The sequence below is a fragment of the Rhineura floridana genome, chromosome 9, assembly GCF_030035675.1.
Source record: "Rhineura floridana isolate rRhiFlo1 chromosome 9, rRhiFlo1.hap2, whole genome shotgun sequence".
In the NCBI taxonomy this organism is placed as follows: Eukaryota; Metazoa; Chordata; class Lepidosauria; order Squamata; family Rhineuridae; genus Rhineura; species Rhineura floridana.
In genome coordinates, this window is record NC_084488.1 from 80,336,658 (window position 1) to 80,360,021 (window position 23,364).

Here is a 23,364-nt window from a genome sequence, read left to right on the forward strand (position 1 = left end):
TGCTAAAGATCTTATCCTGGAAGTGCCTAGCAAATTCATTACAACGGGCCTCTCTCTGGTTGTTCTGTGTATCACCATGAAAATTGAGAGGTTGTTAAGCAAGTGTTTCTGAGTTCAGGACTATACATTTTGTAAGGTTTTGTTTTGAAATGAGCTTTTGGGAAGCATCAGAATGGCATGGGGGTATTTTCAATTCAACATTGCAGAAAGTGAAAAATCCATGCTGGCTATAGTATACAGCCACACTCGTGGCTGTATAATTCCTGCACAGGAGATGCTCACACAAAATAAACTTCCAACTAATTAGGATAGTGTTTAAAGACACCTGGTTAAATAGTTCTTGTCCTTTTTTCTTAAAAACAAACAAAACCTCTCAAAATGAAAAATGTATCTTCATTTTTTAAAATATCTCTTCCACACCCAAATATATTTATTTTAAAATAGTACTCCAAATTCGTTTAACTTTTAAAGATGAAACATATATTTCATCTTAGATATTGCAACATTCTAACTACCATGTTTTAATTGGTGGTGGTAGTAGCCATCTTAGTGTGTTTCAGCAAAACAACAAAGAGTATCTTATGGTACCTTATGACATATAAAAGAAAACACCAGGAAGGATGTGATGTCCCCAAATGGTTTATATTATGTTCCTAGAACACTGCTGCTTACAATCATGTAAAATCACTTCATGAGAACTTATGCTTCATTTTTACAGCTAGAACAGATGAAACCCACAAAATCTTCAATTTTATGGCTTCACACTAGACACTGGCCACTTGTGAACTCTGTCTCCCCGTACATGTTAACAGTAAGATAGAAATGAGATTGCAGAAACATTTAGTTATAATAACCACATTGCACACAGTCTGAAAATATGATGCAAAAAGTAACCAGAGTGGAATAAGTTTATTAACTTGAACTGTCCGTTGAATTTAGAGCAGTATGCTTTTTACTTTATTGTCTGCCAAGTCAATCTGAAAGGAAGCCTGAAACCATTTTTCACTATGCAACTGTCCAAGGCATTAAAGGAAGAATCCTGGTGGACAAGAGATACAGAAAATTATAGACACGTCTATCCTTCACTGGTAAAGGTCCAATGTTTGGCTGTCTGTGGAAATGTAATTGATGTTGATCTCTATGCTACAGAGCTTTAGGAAATCTTATGCCGCAAGCTGAGACCATGAAAGGTGGAGGGATGAGCTAACCACTCAGGACATTCTCTTATTCCATCTCCAAGTTCAAACAGCAGGATGGAAGAAACAACAGGTTCAGCTAATCAGTCATTTTGAAGCAGTGTTCACAGGGGGAGATGGTACAGCGAACTGCATTGATATTTGAGAGGAAAAGTGAGATAACAGGCACATGGACTGTCAGGAGGATGTTGAATGTACTGACTCTTGCAGACAAATGTTAAAAGAATGTTTTCTGAATTCAGGACATCAGATGGTGGACTTTATAGTAATTGTTGCTGATTTACAGACAATGTATGTTCATAGGACACTGAGTTATTCTGGGTCATGACAATATAAGAACATAACAAGATACCTGCTAGATCAGACCAAAGGCCTACCTAGTCCTGCATTCTGTTTTCAGAGCTCAACTAGATGCCTCTGCGAAGCCACAAGCAGAACATGAATATATTAGCACTCTCCCCAGCAACTGGTATTCAGAAGCATACTGCCTCTGATACTGGAGAAAATGTAGGGATCATGATTAGCCATTGGTAGCCTTACCTTCAAACTATTGGTCCACCTAGCTCAGGATTGTCTACAATGGTTGGCAGCAACTCTCCAGGTTTTCAGACAGGTGTCCTAGCCCTAACTGGAGATGCCAAGGTCTGAACCCAGGGCCTTTTACATGCTATGGCCCTTTCATCACCTTTTGTGCATGTCGAACTTCACTAGCTTCTCTTCATAGTGATATATAGGAACAAGTAACCACACGCAAGACTGTAGCCTTAGGCCCCAATTTTGACAGACATGCATAACAATGAATATAAAATCTGCAATAGTTCTTGGAGATTCATATTCTCATATACATTGTACTGCAGATGGAAAGGTGTGTCCCTATCCCCACAGTACAGTGCAAACAGCAAGATTCCTCTAGTTAAAATGTACATTTCAACAGGATAGAGCATTCAGTCTACAACACAATTACCAATCCAACAAGAGAACCAGCATTTGGGTGCCATTACCCCATGCACATTTCCATCGCTGGATCAGAGCATTCATGTATAACATATATGAATTTTCAGACATGTGAGGATCATGAAACAATTAGTCAGTTGTTATTCTGATATTGCATAAAAGACATACTGATCTAAGATTCCTTCAGCTGCCAGAGCCTGGCTGGGTTCTAAAGGATGCCCATTGACTGCAAATTCCATTATGCAGCCCACAAAATCATGACTTTCCAACTGTCCCTTCCTCTGAAGTATTGGTTCTAGGGATCTGATACCCCCAATGGTGACTCTATTTGGCTGTACGTCTAGAGTCCTGTGGGGTAAACAAAGAATAAAACAATGAATGATAACAGCAAAAGTACTGTTCACCTGTCAATGTCACTATAAACCTATCAATATCTATTTACAATGGTAATTAAAGTTGTACCTATGTGGCAACCAAATCACTCATGAAATACTAATTTCTTGAGAATCGAATCCTGAATTTCCTACATAAACTCAAACAGAACTCTACCCAACTATTTTCCAGTCAATATTAGCAAGAATTTGAGATCTCACACTGGTGAATTTCATTTTATTGTACTGAATACAAGTTGTTTTATAATTAAGGCGTAGCTTTGCTAATGAAAGAACCAGAGACAGTGGAAAACCAGAAAACAATGGATCCCAGGTAATGCTGAAAGGCATCTATGAAATTAGTTTTGAAGGGAGAAGTGGAGAAGAAATTACTTTAAATTAATCATTTTAATTAATTTGGCCACATTTCATTTAATTAAGATCATTAGATGGCAAACAGATTAGAATAATAAAGTCTTTTTTGTATAGTAATGAATCAATGTAATAAAATGTCTTCTTTTAAAACTATTGATGCATACATTTTGGTATAAAACCAAAGACCAGTACACAATGGCTGCAATCCTTTGCATGCTTACATGGGAGTAATTCCCACTGAACTGCTTTTGCATTTCAGAAATATTTATCATGTAAGCCTCTTGGGGGAACTTTGCTCAGAGAGGTGGCCTATACCTTAAATAAAAAACAAAAACACAGACATGGATAAGATTGCACTGTAAGACTGCAATCCAATATCTACTTGCCTGGAAGTAAGCCCTATTGAACTCAGAGGGACTTACTTTTGAGTAGCAAATGAACAGATCCTGGTGTAAGGCTGAAATCCTATATCTGGGAGTAAATTACATTGAATTCAGTGGAACTTACTTCTGAGTAGGCATGCTTAAGATTACACTTTTGTTTTGTTTTGAGTGTGTTAACAACTCCACATGACACATGGCTGTAAAACCATCGGAATGCTTTATGCAGAAATACCACATCTGATGTATGTAAAACAAAGATTGCTACTGATGGTGGAGCAGGGACAGGGTGGAGGAAAACATACTTTGTAATGACAGCTGGGCCTGGGTAAGATGAGCTACACATTATGGAGAGGGCCATTTTACGTGCAGTCCTCTGTTCTTTGTAAAAGGTAGTTCTACCTTAAATGGCTATTAGACTGACCATGTTACATCTTTAATGAGTGATGTAAAAGTCTAGTGTAGGGGTGGGAACCATTGGCCAGTGCCGGTTCGAAAGTATTTCATTGACCTAACAGGCTGGCATCGATTCAAGTTCATTCTGTATCTGCTAGCCGCTGCTTTTACCGATCTGTGGTTTTTTCTGCTCAGACATAATATCAGTAATATCAATTTTTAAAGGAAATATTGATATGTGAAGGGAATATCAATATTTTGAAGAAAATATTGATATTTTAAAAGGAAATATTATTAAATTATCATTCTTACAATCAATATTTTAGAGGTGGATTTTTTTTAAAAAAAGTCCATTTTTAAAAATAGCTGCGGAGATTTGCTACATTAAAATCTGATACTCAGTGACTGAGAATAAGTGAATTAATGGAAAATGCAGTACCAAATCCATATTGGGCGGAATTCTAGCACATCCCTAGTCTAGTGTGGAGCATATCTTTGTAATTAAACCACTGCACATATTACTCCATGAAGAGGTGACCATGGTAATGGGCTGTGCAGCTGTACATTTAGCCCTGCTCCCACAGGTAGCTCTGCCCTGCCATGTGCACCATAACGTATGCAGCAGGGAGCCTACTCTATGTATGGAGGCTCCCTGAGCAATGCAGAACCCTGGGCAATCAAGTTTCTACATTGTGCAGGGAGCCTTCATCATGGGTAGAGAACACTCCTCACTGCACACATCATGGGGAACACTTGAGAAGACTGAGGGGAGATATGATAGCACTGTTCAAGTACTTGAAAGGTTGTTTCAAGTACTTGAAAGTTGATCACTGAGCTCTGCAGGTGAGGGCCTCCTGCAGATACCATCTTATCAGGAGGTCCGTTCCGCACAACATAGGAAACGGACCTTTAGTGTAGTGGTGCATACCCTTTGGAATTCCCTCCCGTTAAATATTAGACAGGCACCATCTCTGTCATCTTTTCGGTGCCTACTGAAGACCTTCCTCTTTCAACAAGCCTTTTAAGTAGAGACCTGCATCTGTGTTGGAATTACTTTTTAATATATTTTTAAACCTTTTTAAAAATGTTTTTAAAGCTTTTTTAAATGTTTTTAAAGATGTTTTGCTTATGTTTTTAATGGTTGTTGTGTTTTAATATATTTTGAAGTCTGTTTTTATGATTTTTAAAGTGTTTTTAGTGCTTTTGTTTGCCGCCCTGGGCTCCTACTGGGCGAAAGGGTGGGATATAATCAAATAAACAAATAAATAATAAATAAATAGCTTGTCTTTTTTTTGGGAGGGGTTGCCAGCAAGACTCATTATGGCTTATTAAAATGTGATATTTTGTTTCACATTGTCACTAGTTGCATAACAGGACTGTGGATATCACACAACCATTTCTCAGTGAATACTTCTATTTTATTTTGTATTTGAGACAGAGAGAAAGAGGATAAAACATTTTATTTATTTATTTATTTATTATTTAATTTGTATCCTGCCCTTCCTCCCAGCAGGAGCCCAGGGTGGCAAACAAAGCGCTAAAAACACTTTAAAACATCATAAAAACAGATCTTAAAATACATTAAAACAAAACAGCGTTAAAAACATTAAAAAACAACTTTAAAAAAGGGTTAAAAACATTATTAAAAAACTTATTAAATATGACAGTTATATCTCTTCAACATCTTAATCAGCAATTCAGTTGAGGCCAACTCTGTGAACTAAAGATACTTTAGTCCCATATAATCAATCGGCCTTATTTAGCACAAAGGCATCCTTTATCCTTTGTTAACCAGGCCTTGTATATTGAGTGCAATTAACGAATAATGAAATAAAAGGTTTTCTTACCAGTCACTAGATAGAGCCACATTGCTAACAGTGCAGTAGCCTGGTTCCTGTTCATCTGAGCAAGAGTCCACAGTCAAGGATGCTGCCTGCAAGATTTGCATCAAGATTAGTATTAATGCATACCACCCCTTTAAGGTTAGATTACATTTAGTACTAAATGTACAATATCTAATGATGAAACTATTATATTGTGGCTTAGGTTTTTTAAATAGTTTTATGCATGGGGGGTCTTTATAAGTAAATGAACTCTTGTTGCCTTTTTTCAATTTTGGCTGTAACTTTCGTATGACAGAATTCATTATAAGCACACCTTTGCTCTTAGAAAACTAAGGCAGTTAGTCCTTGAGTACCACAAAAACCATGGCAGTAAAATCAGTTTATGTTGACAGCATATATACCACTTATAATTAAAGCCATCAGAGAAATCTGTATTGCCAGGACACTGAAATGAGTTTTGGGGACTCAGAAGAGGTGAAAAACCATGCCTCTATCTTTCTCCCTCTGTGTCAGGAACTTGTCATAGGTTAAACACCCTTCCTCCACTCCATGATTTCAATACAAACTGGACAAGGTATGCTTTTTCGAGACCAGATAAGGTTGGAAGTTCCAGTCACAGAACTTAATATGGAGTTTGGCCCATTGAGCCAATAAAATGGTACTTATGGAAAATGAAGCCAGCTTGGTTTCTGCTTTTCTTCCATTTTCTAGGAGCAATTGGTTGCAAGATAGGGTAGATACTTTCATCCTCCAGCCTTCTGAAATGCTGGTATGAGAAAGGAACATTAACTAAGTGTTAAATTTTTTCTGTGTTTATGGAAGCCAAATAGGAGCTACAGAAACACAGAAGGCTTTTCGTTTTAATCATTATACACAAATGTGTTTTGATTTATGTCCTTTCAACAGTTTTTTAAAAAAAAATAAGGACATTTTTATTTCACAGGCTATACAACTCGAGTATACATTTTCTACAAAAACCCAACTTTTAACCCTTCAGGGACACAAAAATGTAAAAACAACTCAAACTCTGTTGGACCAGGCCAAAGGCTCATCTAGACCAGCATCCTATTCTCACAGTGGCCAACCATATGATCCTGGAAAGCCCACAAGCAGAACAGGAGCAGAAGTGGGGAGCATTCTCCACACTTTTGTTTCCCAGTAACTGGTATCAAGAGACATGTTTCCGTAAGTACCAGAGATAGTACCCAGCCATCAGGGCTGGTAGGTATTATCTTCCATGACTTTGTCTAATCCTCTTTTAAAGCCATCCAAGTTGGTGATCCATTACTACACCTTGTGGTGGCAAATTCCTTAGTTTATCTATGTGTTGTTTTTGTTTGTCCTGAATCTTCCAACATTCAGCTTCATTGGATGATCCTGGGTTCTAGTGTTATGAAAGGGGGAAAAACTTATCTCTGTCCACTTTCTCCACAACATGTATAATTTTATGGACCTTGTGATGTTCCTATATTAATGTATATATGGTAAGTGTTGTTGTTTTAGAAGATACATGGTAAGTGGAGTGAAAGAGGAGGGGGAGTGACTGGGCAGTAGAATGCGAGATGATTGGCTGAGTGTTTAAAATGGCTGAATGTATAAAAGGAAGAGTGAGAGTCGAATCTGGGGGGGAGAAGAGAAAGAGTGGATTGCTTGGTGGGGTTTGAGAGAGTTGTTTGCCAGGAGAGAGTGAAGAAGGAGGGGGGTGGAGTTCAGATTAGTATTGAGTAAAACCATATGCTTATGTGCCTTAAGAAGAAATCTTGTTAATCTTGTTAGCTTTGTTATCTGTAATAAATACTTAATTTGGTTTACCAAAGGCCTGATCCTTGGCTGGGGTTTCACAGACCAGAAGGGAGGGTAAGGTAATGACCAAGGCTGAAGGGGAACTGTAACAAATGGTGGCAGCGGTGAAGAGAATAACAATACCAGTATTCAGAGTCTCTGGGAATACTAGTATTGGGATGTTACTGGTGGTTGCCTAGCAGGGGGATCTGTTGAGATCTGTGCTAGAGCGGGGAGGTAAACCAGAAGAGAGTGCGGTCCAGACTGGTGGAGTCCCTGGTGGTGCCTAGAGACAGGCAGTAACCACGCGCAGGTAGGAACCTGACAGGGAGAGCCAGGGAAGGACGCATCTCATGTGGTGTCAGTAGCGGTGGGATACGAACAACAGAGAATCCAGATACAGTGGTGTGGCAAACAGAAATAACAAAACAAGATTACTTGTGAGAGTGACTGGCAAAGAGTGTGTGGCAAAGAGTGAGTGAACTCAAACACCATGGCTGAATACATAAAAATGAAAAGAGAGGAGCTGGTGGAGAAGTGCATAACATTCAATTTACCTCACGAGGGTAAAGGGGTAGATGAATTGAGGGTAGCACTTATAGGATTTGCAACTGCCCAGCAAAAACAACCTGTCAGAGAAGAGACCCCAGAAGGATATTTAAGCAATCCCGCTTATATAGAGTACTTGAGAGAGAAGTTCAGATGGGAGGCTGATGAGAAAGAAAAGCAGCAGGTCTTTGAGGCTGAGGAAAAAGATAAACAGCGAGAGTTGGAAGCTGAGAGATTGAGGATGGAAGGTGCAGAGAAGGAAAAACAGAGGGAGTTGGAAATTGAGAGAATGAGAATGGGGTTTGAGGAGAGGGAGAAGCAACGAGCAGTGGATGCCGAATTACAAGTAGAAAAGTTAAAATTTGATAGAGAGAAATTTCACTCTGAGGAGGCAAGGAAAGACAGAGATGGAGCAAAAATAAAAATTACTCCAAAGGACTTTGCTGTCTATGAGCCTGGTCAAGATCCTCAAATTTACCTCAGCACCTTTGAAAAAGCAGCTCAGTTGTGGGGGCTACCTGAAGATAAATACATGCAGTATTTATCAAACCTGATTAAAGGGGAATTGGCTGAGGTATACCAATATTTCCCCTCAGACAGGCCCGTCACCTATGCTGAATTCAAAGAAGCAGTGTTTAAAAGATTCAGACTGGGGCCTGATTATTTTAGAAAGCTTTTCAGAAACTGCCAGATACAGACAGGGAGGTCTTTTGTGGAACTGGGAGCAAAGTTGATGGATATATTTGGAAAGTGGATGAGTAGTGCCAAAGCTCAGTCAGTGGAAGAGGTGAAAAGCCTCATGATACTGGATCAATTATACCATCACTTACCACCAGAAATAAGGCTCCTGGTCAAAGACCGTTCCCCTACATCGGTGCAGGAGGCCGCAGAGATGGCGGATCACTTCGCCTCTAATAGAACTGGCTGGGTGGGGAAAACATCAAGAGAGTTTAAACCCAGACCATATAGTGCTGGCAGAAGGGATGTGGTTCCACAGCGAGTGAGTCCTCCATTAAAATCTGAAGGGCACAGGACACCCCAGAGTGGATCTGTGTACCCTAAAAGTGAGGAGAAATTATGCTACAAATGTGGTAGACCGGGGCACCTACGTTTTCAATGTGAGGTTGCCAACCCCATTAGTAATCCTGCTCAGACAAGGGCAGTGAAAACAGAGCCCAAGGTTTAGAAATAGCGAAAAAGGTTCAGTTTTGCCAGATAAACTGGACAGAAGTAACAGACCTTGATTCAAGTCTGAGAGAGGAAGTGAGTGTACAAGGGGCAAATTATTGGGCATTGCTTGACACTGGTGCCGCTCAGACGTTACTGAGGCCAGATTTAATAAAATCTGAAGAAATATTACCTCAGGAAACAGTGACTATCCAAGGAGTGAGAGGTCAACCAGAAAGTTTGCCTGTGGCCCTGGTGGATATGACTTGGAGAGGCCGAGAGGGCCGATATAAAGTAGGCATTAATGCCCAGCAACAAGAACCAGCAATACTGGGAAGGGATGTAATGGGCGCCCAAGGAAAGATCTATGTAGTGACCAGACAGCAAATTGGCAGAGAAAAAGAAGCCATATTAAGGGGGGCTGAAACAAACAGGGTGGAATCTGTTAACCAGCCTCAGGTCACCATAGCAACCACTAGCAGGCCTGCTGAAGAAGACAAACTGTATCAAGTGGTCTCTGGGGAAGAAGCAGATCAATTCAGGGAAGAGCTGCATAAAGATATAAGTTTGAAGCAGATAAAGGAAGAGGCTGTGACCCAGCAGATTCCTTTCGCTGACAAGCTGAGGAGTCAAGTTGTGTGTGAGAATGGGATTTTATGTGGACTGTGGATGCCTGCTGAGAGAGGGGGTGAATGTGAACCAGTGAAACAAATGATGGAAGTAGTGAAAGAGAATTTGAGTCATGCACAGGAGAAGGAAAGTTACTGGTATGACAGAACAGCCAGAGAACGTGTGTATGATGTGGGAGATATGGTTATGGCGTTCACACCCAAGAAACATGACAAATTACAGGCTAACTGGGAAGGACCATATACCATCAGAGAAAGGCTTGACACAGTGACGTATGTAATCACCACAGACCAATTAAACAAAAGCAAAGTGGTTCATGTAAATATGTTGAAGCCTTACCATACCAGGGATGCACAGGTGTTGCAAGTTACCTTATTCCCTGAGGGAAGTGGGCCTGAACTTCCAGATTTGGTACAGGAAAGCAAAGACAAATGAGGGGTAGATCAAGTGGAATGGTCAGAGGAGGTAGAGGAAGTAAAAGAAGAGATTCTGAGAGTTTTGAAAACCTATAGGAATCTCTTTAGCAACAAACGTGGCCGAACCAGTATAGTTACACATTCCATTGATACTGGAGATCATGCCCCAATCAGATCTGTTCCGTACCGTGTGAATGGGAAAGTTTTGAATGAGATCAAAAAGGAGGTGGAAGATATGCTGGAATTAGGAGTGATCAGGGAATCCATCAGTCCCTGGGCCTCAAGTATTGTCCTGGTTCCGAAAAAAGATGGAACGACAAGGTTTTGCATTGATTATCGGCTAATCAATAAAATTACTGTCCCAGATGCGTATCCTATGCCTAGGGTAGACGCTATGTTAGAGTTATTGGGGGCAGCAACCATTATCTCTACACTAGATCTCTGTAAAGGATTTTGGCAAATGGAACTAGACAAGCAATCCAGAGCCAAAACTGCCTTCAGTACACCAGATGGGTTATATGAGTTTGTGACCTTACCCATGGGACTAAGGAACTCACCAAGTTCATTTCAGAGGCTAATCAATACTGTGTTGCGAGGCATGTCAGATTTTGCAGTGGCCTATATCGATGACGTGGCCATTTTTAGCAAGTCGGTGCCTGAGCATGTCCAACACCTGACAACAGTATTGGAGGCCTTAAGAAAAGCAGGCCTCACAATAAAAGCTAAGAAATGCCAGTTTGGACTAAAGGAAGTAATCTATTTAGGACATAAGGTGGGGAGTGGGAAAATCACCCCCTTATGGAGCAAGGTGGAGGCAATACAAGCGTGGCCGATCCCCTTAACCAAAAAACAAGTAAGGGCATTTCTGGGTGTGGCTGGATTTTATAGGAAGTTTGTGAGAAATTCTGGGGAAATAGCAACCCCCTTGCATGAATTAACAAAGAAGAAGTGTTCTGAGCGTGTGGTATGGACGGATGAATGTCAGAAGGCTTTTGATCTACTGAAGCAAGCCTTGTGCCAAGGACCCATATTAATAGCACCAGACTATGAGAAACCATTCATCGTGGCTACAGACGCGTCGGACCTGGTGCTGGGAGTCGTCTTGCTGCAGGAGAGAGAAGGCACCAGACATCCAGTGGCGTACCTGAGTCGCAAGCTGACGCCGAGAAAAACTATTCGTCGGTCCAGAAGGAGTGCCTAGCGGTCGTGTGGGGACTGAACAAGTTGCACCCATACATGTGGGGACGAAGATTCACAGTGACTACGGATCATCGGGCCTTGTTATGGTTGCAGACTATGAAAAACCATAACACTATTGCTGCAGAGGTGGTCCTGGGCCCTACAGGACTATCAAGTGGACTTCCAGTTCATCAAAGGCAAGGACAATGTACTGGCCGATGGACTTTCCAGGCAAGTGGCTGGGACTGCAGTGACGTGACCAGACAGAGGAACAAAGAAAGACATTTTCCACATAGAGACTTTTATTTGTTAACGCGACGTATAAATCCTGGAACAGGAATAATACTCTGCTGTTGTTTAAGGGGGGGGGAAATGTGATGTTCCTATATTAATGTATATATGGTAAGTGTTGTTGTTTTAGAAGATACATGGTAAGTGGAGTGAAAGAGGAGGGGGAGTGACTGGGCAGTAGAATGCGAGATGATTGGCTGAGTGTTTAAAATGGCTGAATGTATAAAAGGAAGAGTGAGAGTCGAATCTGGGGGGGAGAAGAGAAAGAGTGGATTGCTTGGTGGGGTTTGAGAGAGTTGTTTGCCAGGAGAGAGTGAAGAAGGAGGGGGGTGGAGTTCAGATTAGTATTGAGTAAAACCATATGCTTATGTGCCTTAAGAAGAAATCTTGTTAATCTTGTTAGCTTTGTTATCTGTAATAAATACTTAATTTGGTTTACCAAAGGCCTGATCCTTGGCTGGGGTTTCACAGACCAGAAGGGAGGGTAAGGTAATGACCAAGGCTTAAGGGGAACTGTAACAAATGGTGGCAGCGGTGAAGAGAATAACAATACCAGTATTCAGAGTCTCTGGGAATACTAGTATTGGGACGTTACTGGTGGTTGCCTAGCAGGGGGATCTGTTGAGATCTGTGCTAGAGCGGGGAGGTAAACCAGAAGAGAGTGCGGTGCGGACTGGTGGAGTCCCTGGTGGTGCCTAGAGACAGGCAGTAACCACGCGCAGGTAGGAACCTGACAGGGAGAGCCAGGGAAGGACGCCTCACAGACCTCTATAATGTATCCCCCTTATTCACCTTTTTTTCTAAACAAAAAACCCCAAAGCAAGGAATTTCTATCAATTTACAGATTGTTATATATTCTGTGAGCTAGATGGAAGAATCACCTGAAGGAAGAGTTATTTCAAACTATATTTTACTTGGATCTGATTTCATACAGTTCAAATTCCTAATGATAATCAAATGTTCCTGCTTCTGACTTCAGCAGTTCATTTGCTACTGTTACCTCTTCACTTATGAGAGTTTCTACTGTGTCATTTTGATGTATCTCAAATCTGACAAGTTAATGATTTTACCAGTTACCCATAAAAATCCCACAACCCTGTAGGAAACAACAGATTTTAAATCCAGTAGAGAGTTATTTTATACATTTTTGACATGCAGATTATTTTTTTTCTTTAGAAGAAATACTTCAGATAAAGGTGGTTGCCCCTTCATATTTTGTGTTTGAAAATGTAGAGAGAAATAAAAGTTCAAGCTTGCAGAGAAGAGAAAAAATTCCTAGAGATGAAGTTATTGTAGAGGCCTATTAAATAGGTGATCACATCCTATTGTTATGATATCTCTTTTGGAAATTTAAGTAAATTTCATCTTGGAGATTATTGGATTTCACTGGGGACATAGAATATATACCTGTGGGTAGATAGCTACATATAATGGGATGGATGCAGACTTGCTACTATGCAAACAGAAGGGCACCTTACATTTACAGAGGGAACCAGGATCCAGTGGAAGTTCAACACTTGAGGAAGGGGACAGTGAGGCATTTTCTGCTGAGTCCAGCTCCCCCCTGCGGTTTTCAGAGATGTCTCTCATGCTGTTCCAAGGTGCCCCCCCCCAGCCCTCCAGAGCTGTATTTCATGATGTGCAGATAATTGCAGGAGAATCTACAAAAATCACTTCACTGCCTCCTTCCTTCACTATGAGCAGAAACTATCTGACTTCATGCAAGGTTGTTAATCCTTCCAGTTGCATGAAGATGGAGTACAATCATACCCTCCCTTATGTTGCATTAAAGCAACATTGTCGAAAGTACTAAACAAGTTACTTTGACTTGTATGTTATTTTGTTTGATTTCAGATTTTAAAAATGGATTCAATGAATTCACATTTAATGAATTCCAGTTGTGTGAATGTGGGGAAGTATTTTCATGAATGCTTTCCACCATGCAGTATTTAAGGATTGGAAGTTTCTAACTGAAACACACACACACACACAAAATAAGCTTGTTGAATTCTCTAATGAATTTTTTTAGATAATCTCAGCTATTATTAGTAGGTACCAGCACTGCAAAGTAAAATTACAGCTGAGCACAGCATCCTATATTGAAAATCATGGAGTCCTCAAAGAACAAGCTGTCACAGGAGAAAAATATTTTCTCCTTGGAGAACTGTTTTTCTCATGCTGCATGACATTTAATCTCTCTATTCCCCAGTCAGACCATTTGGGGGTTGCAAGAAATCTCTGATCATATTAATCACCATGCAGCATGGGAGATGTATTTCATTGGGTTAAAAATAAAACCAAAAATGTGTCTCAGTCTCTGACTAGGGGATTTTATTGAGGTAATAAATACACAGTTAGTGATTTAAAACTGAAACCATGGTGGCTTCTTTCTAGAAGACTAAATTTTTCAAGGTGCTGTGTGGGAATTTTACTATATCTCCACACATAAAGTAGGATGGATTTGTTCTATTTCACAATTCCTCCAGCGTTGCTCTGATTTGGTTTTCTTTTATATCTGTCTTCTGTATTTTAGATTGAAAATGTTACTTAATTTATGAACTGGTGTTTCAGTACTTTGCTCTTGCCATGTGTACGAGTGATGGTACACACTGATGCATGGGGAAGTTTTAATTTGTTTTTTCCCCCCAATATGTGAAGGTGTGAACAACTGCACTAACATTCTTCTTAGTTAATGGAAAGGTCCTGACTTGTTTGTTTGCATTTAGCAAATCCTAGTTTTCCTTTCCTCCTGTTCCTTTCAATTAATGGAAAACTCTAAATGTTTAGTTCCAATATTAGTGCAGATCACAGTGACCATTGCTTCTTCTTAATTTACAGGCAGACAGATCTTTAATTTTATTATAAGGAAGTGCATATGCTCACATCCTTTCTCTTAATTATGTATGTTGTCCCATTAAAAACCAAGGCTGTCTACTGGTGCTTAGCTATTGGAGGGGGGATCTGAAAGCCTCCCTAATATATGGCAATTTTCTGTATAGAAAAAATGGGTAGCTATCATCCACAAAAACAAAAGCAAAAAAGCCCTATTCCGTTTCATGTTCTGCAATAACTTCAAAACATTTGCAGAATGGACGAAATTTGATCAAATTTGTTAAAAAATAATTTATATGGCAATTATATAGCCTTCAGTAACAAGGGGTTTTGTACTTGCATCATTCCAAGCACTGCTTCTTAATTAGTGTTCAGCAATTATTCTTCCTATAGTATGTACCAATTTATTAGAGCTGGATAGTCATTAATTCTCTTCATTAATTCCCTTCACATTTAGAAAGTGTCCTTTGAAGAAGCCATTTAAATGCTTTGGGATAATTTTTTATGGAACAAAAAAGCTTTTTTAAAGCACACACACACAAAACTTCATCCACTTGTGTGTGTGTGCGTGTGCGTGTGTGTGTAAAGCAATGCTTACCATTCCAGCCCTCCGGGCAATAACAGTATGAAACTGTCCATCAGACACCTTCTTTGCTGTGGTAAGTTTATATGTGCCACTGCCAAGATTGTATGAGAATCTCAGCCTCTCTTCTGTTATTTCAAGGGCCAGGAATTCTGCCCGATCTCCAGTCTGGTTGTCATAATTGTATAACATTAGAGCATTGGTTTTTATAGTGGCAAATTTGATATAAATGTAATTGTTGTTTGGATCCATACTGGGGAATTCCATGTAAGACAGTTCTTCAAATCCATAGCTATTTACTTCACAATGTTTTCCAAAAACACCTGTAAAAAAAAATATATTAGTGAACAAACACTGCAGGATTACTTACAAATATAATATCAAAAATGAAGATACTGGGGTAATCCAGCTAAGTTAAACACATCTAAGCTCCATTATTTCAATTAGTAAATTAAGGCATGGGTTTAAAAGTACTTACTTTTTGCATAATCTCTACAATTTTTAAGAAGACTACCTTTTGGGTGGCATAAATATCTTGTGAAAGTGATTATTCATTTGTTAAAGCCATTCGGTCTACATACTTTTTAACCTTCTACCATTTGATTAAAACCCATTCAGATAGGCTTTTTATTAGCATAATGGTTCATGCTAACACTTAACATATATATTGTACTATCTGCTTTTAAAAAAATGATTTTAGTATTGTCGTTCCATGGTATTTTTAAAAATTGTGGGTGGTCTTCCAAGCTAGTTCTACTCTGAGTAGGCCCACTGAAGTGAAAAGACTTTGACTAACTTAGGTTCATTAATTTCAATTGGTCTACTCTGAGTAGGACTTTGTTGAATCCAACCCTATGTTTATCGTTTACCATATTAAGTGTTATGTTTTTATCAGAAGGACAGGATACAATTATTCAAATGGAATTTAAAAAATAAAGTTCTAAAGCAAAGCAGCACAGTACTTGGCAATACTTTCATTGATTTTAACCTCTGATCAAATATTTTGGGTTGCATCCCACAAAGTTGTCTCGTTACTGCAAAGACTTCCGCTTGCGCAACGGTACTTCCTTTCTGTTTCTCCCCAAGTGCCAGCTCCATTTTGCTGTGGAGTGTTGGGGGAAATCCAGAATGGAGTTGGGGAGCATGTTAGTGGAGAAGAGGAGGAAAAGTCCTGTTGCGTAAGCAGAAGTCCTTGCGCTAACAGGACAACTTTGTTGGATACAACCTTTTCCTTTCACATGTGTTAAAATATCTACTAACAAAGTTGAAATAGTCTTTGCTATCTACATTAAGACACTCATAATGCCTTCTCGATATAACAATGTAGCATTATTTTGCTCTTTGTATACTAGGTTCCCTATTATATATATTTAGTTTAAAAAACAAATGTAGTCAACCAGACTGTGCATCACAATTCTGTATCTGTCTTCCTACCTCTATTGCTTTTATGCTGCTTCTGTCTTCCATGTTTAAAAACACATTTTATTGCAGAACTAAGAAAAAAACCCTACCCATTCTGCAATCAATATCTGCAAGCTATGTCAAATAACATGGAATAAAAATAAGTGCCAATATGGAAGCAAAGACAGTAGCATTCCTCCTTGAATTTGGCAGGACATCACCTAGTATTCTTTAGATCTCAAGTCAACATACCATACATTTCAAAGAGTATGACTGGTATTTTTCTTTGCTGTTAACTGCCTTGAAATACACAGACCTTACATTCCATCTATCCATATTCTATTTCTTCCAAATACAAATGCCTTTTTAAATAATATTTTTATAAAACCCTTGCCTGTGGCCTTTTAAGATTTCTAAATGTTATTTATTTATTTATTGAAATATTTATAATCCACACTTTCATAAAAGTATGCCAAGACTGTTTTATATCATGCAAAATAAAATCAGCAAAAGCATCCATAAAAATATCAGTTAAAACATCAGTAAATACTAGCTGGTTAGAAAGAGAAATTCATGTGAAGGCCTGTATAAAGTGTAATATTACATAATAATGTATAATATTAAGGTTCTTTTTGTAAAATGGCAGAGACCCTTTTGCATCCTGCTTCTGTCTGGCTCATTAATTTCTGAAACAGAATGTAGACAGAGAGTTGACAGAAAAGAAGAGAATTGGATTGTGGGAGGATGGAGTGAGTGGGATCTGAGATTGAGGGGACAGGGAAGGGGTAGAATTAGGATCAGGAAGAAATGGGTTCTATGATAAGGTGTGGGAAGATGCACTTTTGTACAAATTACTTACAGTAGTGTTTGGAGTTGTTCACCTGGCTTCCAATGCTGAGTGTTACTACCAGTTACTGAGAAGGAGGGGGAGAGGAAGAAGGTGGCGGGGAGCTCAATACATTGGTAGAGCCAGACCAATGCTGCCACACTACGCTCCCTGCCACCTTGCCCCGCTTAGTAACCAGTAGTGCCTAGGGATGGAATCTATTGTCTGGTGCCAGTTTGAAAGCGTTCTGTTGACCTAATAGGCTGGCATTGATTTGAATTCATTCTGTATCCACCAGCCACTGCTTTTACCAATCTGTGTTTTTTGCTCAGACAAAATAGTGATATTTATAAGGAAATATTGATATTAATATTTTAAAAATAACAACAAATTATCATTCTTACAATCAATGTTTTAGAGGCTGACTTTTTTTTAAAAAAGTCAATTTTCAAAAATCGCTGCAGAAATTCACTACATTAAAATTCAGTCCTCAGTGATTGAAAATGAATTAATGGAAAATTTGGTACCAAATCTGAATTGGGTGGAATTCTAGCACATCCCTAGTAGTGACACTCACTGTTAGGAAGCCAGGTGAGCAACATCGTCCTGTCCGTGTGTTCCTGATGACTGCTACCGATTACTTGGTTGGAGAACTGCATTGCAAAAATTTGGAGAAGTGCAAATTTTGAAGGATGACTGCATTTTGGTCTGCGTGTTGTTTCACAAAGCATAAATTTGGCAGATGCATCTTTAAATGTGAACTGAATCAAATTTCTATCATATTCCTAGGTTAGGGGAAGGGAAATTGGAATTTAGAATGGGGTAGGTTTGAGCAAAGGACAAGTATGAGTAGCGCTGTGACTAATGACGCAGCTGGGTCAAAGCCGAAAGGAAGCCCAGAGGCTGATGCGCGCAGATGCGAAAGGAGAGTCCGGAGTTGTACGATGCACACAACAGGAACATGGAATGTGAGAAGCATGAACCAGGGAAAGTTAGAAATTGTCAAGCAAGAAATGGAGCGTATCAACATTACAATACTTGGAGTGAGTGAATTAAAATGGATGGGAATGGGACACTTTCAATCAGGCAACTACAAAATATTTTATGCAGGAAATGAGAAATCAAGAAGAAACGGGGTTGCTTTAATAGTGAGAAGTGATGTAGCAAAAGCAATTAAGAGCTACAACACAAGGTCTGAGTGAGTGATATCAATGAGATTAAACAGGAAACCTATTAACATAACCATCATCCTACGCTCCAACATCAAACGCAGAAGAAGAAGAACTGGAGAGATTTTATGCAGAAGTACAGGAGGAAATTGATCACACACCAAAACAAGATATGATGATAATCATGGGGGACTGGAATGCAAAAGTAGGGAACAGAGAAGAACTAGGACTTGTGGGGAAATGGGGCTTAGGTGACAGAAATGAAGCAGTCGAAAGACTTATTGAATTCTGTGAAGTCAATGATTTGTTTCTTGCCAACACATTTTTTGAGCAACCAAAAAGACGATTGTACACGTGGACATCACCAATGTATTGAGCTCCCCGCCACCTTCTTCCTCTCCCCCTCCTTCTCAGTAACTGGTAGTAACACTCAGCATTGGAAGCCAGGTGAACAACTCCAAACACTACTGTAAGTAATATGTACAAAAGTGCATCTTCCCATGCCTTATCATAGAACCCATTTCTTCCTGATCCTAATACTACCCCTTCCCTGTCCTCTCAATCTCAGATCCCACTCACTCCATTCTCCCACAATCCAATTCACTATATAGGAATCAAATTGATTATATAATTGGAAACAGAAGATGGAGAAGTTCCATGCTTTCTGCAAAAACAAGACCAGGAGCAGACTGCGGTACAGATCATCAACTGATCATATCAAAAATCAGAGTAAAGCTAAAGAACAACAACAAAGCACTCATAATGCGAAAATACAATTTAAATAACATCCTAGAAGAATAGAAAGATCAAATAAGGAACAGGTTTGAGGCTTTAAATTTAGTTGACAGAGAACCAGAAGAACTATGGACTGAAGTCAGGGACATTATCAGGGAAGAATGCAGAAAGACAATACCTCTTGTTAAAAAGAGAGAAAGACCTCAATGGATGACTGAGGAAACTCTTAAAATGGTTAAAGAGAGAAGGAAAGCAAAAGCAAAAGGAGATAGAAACACGGTCAGAACCCTAAATGCAACTATACAACGACTAGTACGTAGCGACAAAGAAAACTGTTACAATAGTTATTGTATAGAAATAGAAAAGGACAACAAAATGGGAAGAACAAGAGCCCTATTCCAAAAGATTAGAGAAATGAAAGGGAAATTTAAACCACAAGTAGGGATGTTATCGCCTGGTCCAGGGGCCCTCCTAGATGAGTCGCTAACAAAGGAGCCCCCCCCCCTGCCAAGGCTTTGGAAATGAGAAAAAATTCCAGCACATCTCCAGAGCCGCAATGCTCAACAAGTCAATCTGATCCTCCTGTGGTGGGTTTATCGCTCACGGGGTGGATGTTTATGCTGGCATCAGAGTTAGAGACCGTGAAAACTTACTTGACTGAATGTAATCTTCTTTTAACAACCTTAGTCAAATGGCATCAAAAACCCACGGCTTCATTACTGACGGCTGACTCCCCCTCCTCACAAAAACATACTGCATCACACCCTGCCCCAGTGCATAAGCCCATCATTGTGAAGGGAAAACCTTGCCAGAAGGGTAGGAAGCAGCTCATCAATAAGAAGAAAAGTAAGAACTTGAAAAATCAAAAATGGGTACGTGGCAAACAAACGAATTTTAAAAAACTATTTGACTTGTTGGGTCATTCACTGACTTCGGACAGGGAGAAAAAGAGGCCCTCACCCTGTAAGAAACCAAATAAGAACCATGATCCAGTACATCGGGAGGTCGGTTTTAACCTCTGCCCTACTACTATTCCTACTTTGCCCCCTCCATGTGATTTCTCCCCAAAAATGCAGGATTCCTTTTCTCCGCATCAGGATCCGTGGCATGACGCTCTGCTAAGAGAGCATGTAAACCAGAGCCAGGCAAAAAAGCCAAGTGCACAGAACTGGAACTTAGTTTTGAATCAGTGTAAATTGGTCCTTGTAAACTATCCCAAACCTAGGGGTATGCTAGACCAACCAACCCGCAAACGCCACCTCATGGAAATACTAAAGAGATGCCCCTCGATACATCTTAACACTTCGGATATTGACCAGATGGAATATCTGTATTATAATGGTAGCAAGGCACGAGCCGTGGCTACCTTCTTCTCATCAAAAATCCCAACCCAACTTCTGTATAAGAAGGATGAACTGGCCCTCCTCGGTTTAATACCACTAAGATATTTTGAAAATAGGGCTATGCCAATGCCCTTAATACTGTGCTCCCGCCCTCATTCTAACCTTTGCCAGGACGTGTTAAGAGGCACTCAAGGACCGCTCATTGATCTGGATGCACCAGAACCGAGTAGCAGGAATGGAGTCGCTGAAACAGTCATCCATACAGGAAAACTGGATGTAATGACACAAATTAGATCTCAATCTGCTGGCTGGTCTGCCGACCCTTTTGATAAGGAGGAACAAATGCTACTTCACTCGTTTGGTTCTCTCTCTCCAAGAGGATGATTTGAAATCTTGTGCAGACTAGACCAGCTAAAGGTGCAGCTTCTAAATATCCATGTGTGGGTACCCCCTGGGCCAGCCGCTGTCTTGCCGCTCAATAGCCCAGGGGCCAGTGAGGGGGTGGGATGGACTGTATCCCAGAGGGCCGATCCTTCAGTAGATCAAGGGAACACATCAGATTGTACAGCACTGGTGAGCCCCAGTATTCCCAGGACTTCGGAGTTATCCCCTTCAAATTCTATAAAGGTGCGAAGGGCCAACACAGTCTCTCCCAACTCCTGGCTTAAGATGAGACTTCTGGAGGAGGCAGAACTAGGCTATCTAGTATGCTCCCACCCCCCTACTGAAGCATTGCGCTCTAAACCTCCGGTTCCAATAGAGGCAAAGGCACTCTCTAAACAGAAGTCTACCACTCTTGAAGGTGAGCACGACAGGGTGCTTAGGTTCAAGAGGGGCCAAGCTATAGATCCATTGGGAAGAGAGCCGCATATTCCAACCCCTCCCATTTTACATCCTACAGCAAACGGCTGCGTGTGCGTCTCCAACGAAATGGACTCAATTTGCCCAGAATGACAACTATCAGTTCTATCTTGGAACATAATGGGCTGGGCCAATAAACATCGGGACGCGGACTTGGATGCCTTTTTGCAAGAATTTAAAATCCTGTGTCTCCAAGAAACCTGGATGACCCTAGCTAACCCTCTGTTTCTTAATGGATTTAGAGTTTTCTCTTCCCCTGCGTTTAAGCGGAACCCTAAAGGCCGAGGTAGTGGTGGCCTTAGCATCCTTATTTCTGTGGATCTACTGGTGGAGATTCAGCATCTGAATATGGATTGTGGACAGTACGTTCAGGCTTTGAGGCTTGTGGGGATCTGCACAGGTTCCCTTATAATTAATAATGTGTATCTCCCCCCAGTCATAGCTAGGCTTGTGGGCTCTGACAGCATATGGGATCAATTGTCAGAAACTCTCCTGCAGCTAGAGCGTCAGTTCCCCTATTCCAGACTGATCCTGTGTGGATATTTCAATGCTAGGATGGGGGGCGTTGTGTCAGACACAGGGAGCCCCTCTAATCAGGGTCCCAGTTTTTATGCCCCATTGGGTGACAGGGTCTCTCAAGACCATATGTCCAATAAGCAGGGCTGTAGATTGGTGGACCTTCTGCAGTTGCACCATCTGGAATGCCTACATGGCTCCTCTTTTGACGTGTCCAAAGGGGCTTTCACCTACCTAACTAACAGGGGAGCTAGCGTAATAGATTATGAGTTTGTATCCAACATCATGTTCCCAGATGTGGTCAGGTTTGATGTAGTTAACAGAGTGGAGAGCGACCACTTTCCCCTTTTGATGCTAATGAGGCCCCAGCAACCTATTCCCCCTCCAGTACTGTCAACCCTGGAGGGAATTCAAGTTGCGGACCGGAGAAGTCGCTGGTCATCAGCTCTCCTCTCCACTGTTTCACATTTTCTGTCCAGTAATCTACCCCAATCTATTAGACAAGCATTATTAGTTTCCGATTCAGATGCCCTGAAGCCATACCTCTCTATTATGTCCCTCCTTAGACCCATGCTGACCCAGAATAAACAATTCAAGGCCTCCCGGCTCCCAGCTAATAGATGGTATGATCATGAATGCAAGAATGCTAAGAGACAGCTGATGAACTATGCCAGGCAAGCTACCAGAAATCTGGATAATTTCGCCCATGACCACCTAGTGTCCTTGCGATCTTCATATAAGCTACTGCTAAAGCGGAAAAATGACTTATATGCCAGATCGCAATGGCAACAACTAGGTCAGTCGGTGGCGGAGAGGAACGAGAGACAGTTCTGGGACCTGGTTGCTAAAGGGATGCGAACACCCAGACCTTTAAACATCAGCCAGATCCCTGCTAAAGTTTGGTCCACTCATTTTAGCAAGCTTTACGCCTCCTCCCCAGGAAACTCTGCGCTCTCCTCTCCTATGGAGGAGCTCTCCCTGCCTTTCTGGCCCGCGGTCACCATAATTGAAATCAAAATGCTTATAACTACCTTGAGCACGGGTAAAGCGCCTGGTGAAGACATGATGCCCCCTGAAATTTACAAATACTTTCCGGATTGGTGGGCTCCCATACTAGCCAAGCTGTTCACTCAACTTAACAACACAGGTACTTTCCCGGAGGGGTGGAAACAGAGTATAGTCGTCCCAATCTATAAGAAAGGGGACAGGTATGATCCTAATAATTATCGGTCCATTAGTCTCCTTGACACAGCCGCCAAGCTATCCTCTAAATACCTATTAACTAAACTAGAAGAGTGGGAAGCCGCCAACCAAGTTATTCTTCCTGAACAAGCTGGCTTCCAAAAAGGGCAAAGTACCATCGATCATTGCTTTACATTATATTTTATAGCAAGACGGTGTGTCCTTGGCCCCACGAAACATATTTATGCTGCTTTTGTGGACTTGGCTGCCGCCTTCGATTCTATAGATAGATCAATGATGTGGGCCAAACTAGTTAAAACCAATATCGATAGGCGGCTTTTGTTTCTCATAAGAGCATTGTATTCTGACAACAACGCTAGAGTAAG

The 23,364-nt window shown here is 40.6% G+C and overlaps 1 protein-coding gene across 1 annotated transcript in view; it reads right to left on the reverse strand.

Moving 5' to 3' along the window:
- FAT4 (FAT atypical cadherin 4) overlaps nucleotides 1–23,364 on the reverse strand; it is a 212,107-nt gene that overhangs the window by 15,610 nt on the left and 173,133 nt on the right. The window contains exons 11-13 of the mRNA XM_061585097.1: nucleotides 14,961–15,268; nucleotides 5,520–5,605; nucleotides 2,319–2,498 (exon numbers count right to left, since the gene is read on the reverse strand). Of these exons, the coding sequence (XP_061441081.1) occupies nucleotides 2,319–2,498; nucleotides 5,520–5,605; nucleotides 14,961–15,268 (574 nt within the window). The remainder of the gene's footprint in view (nucleotides 1–2,318; nucleotides 2,499–5,519; nucleotides 5,606–14,960; nucleotides 15,269–23,364) is intronic.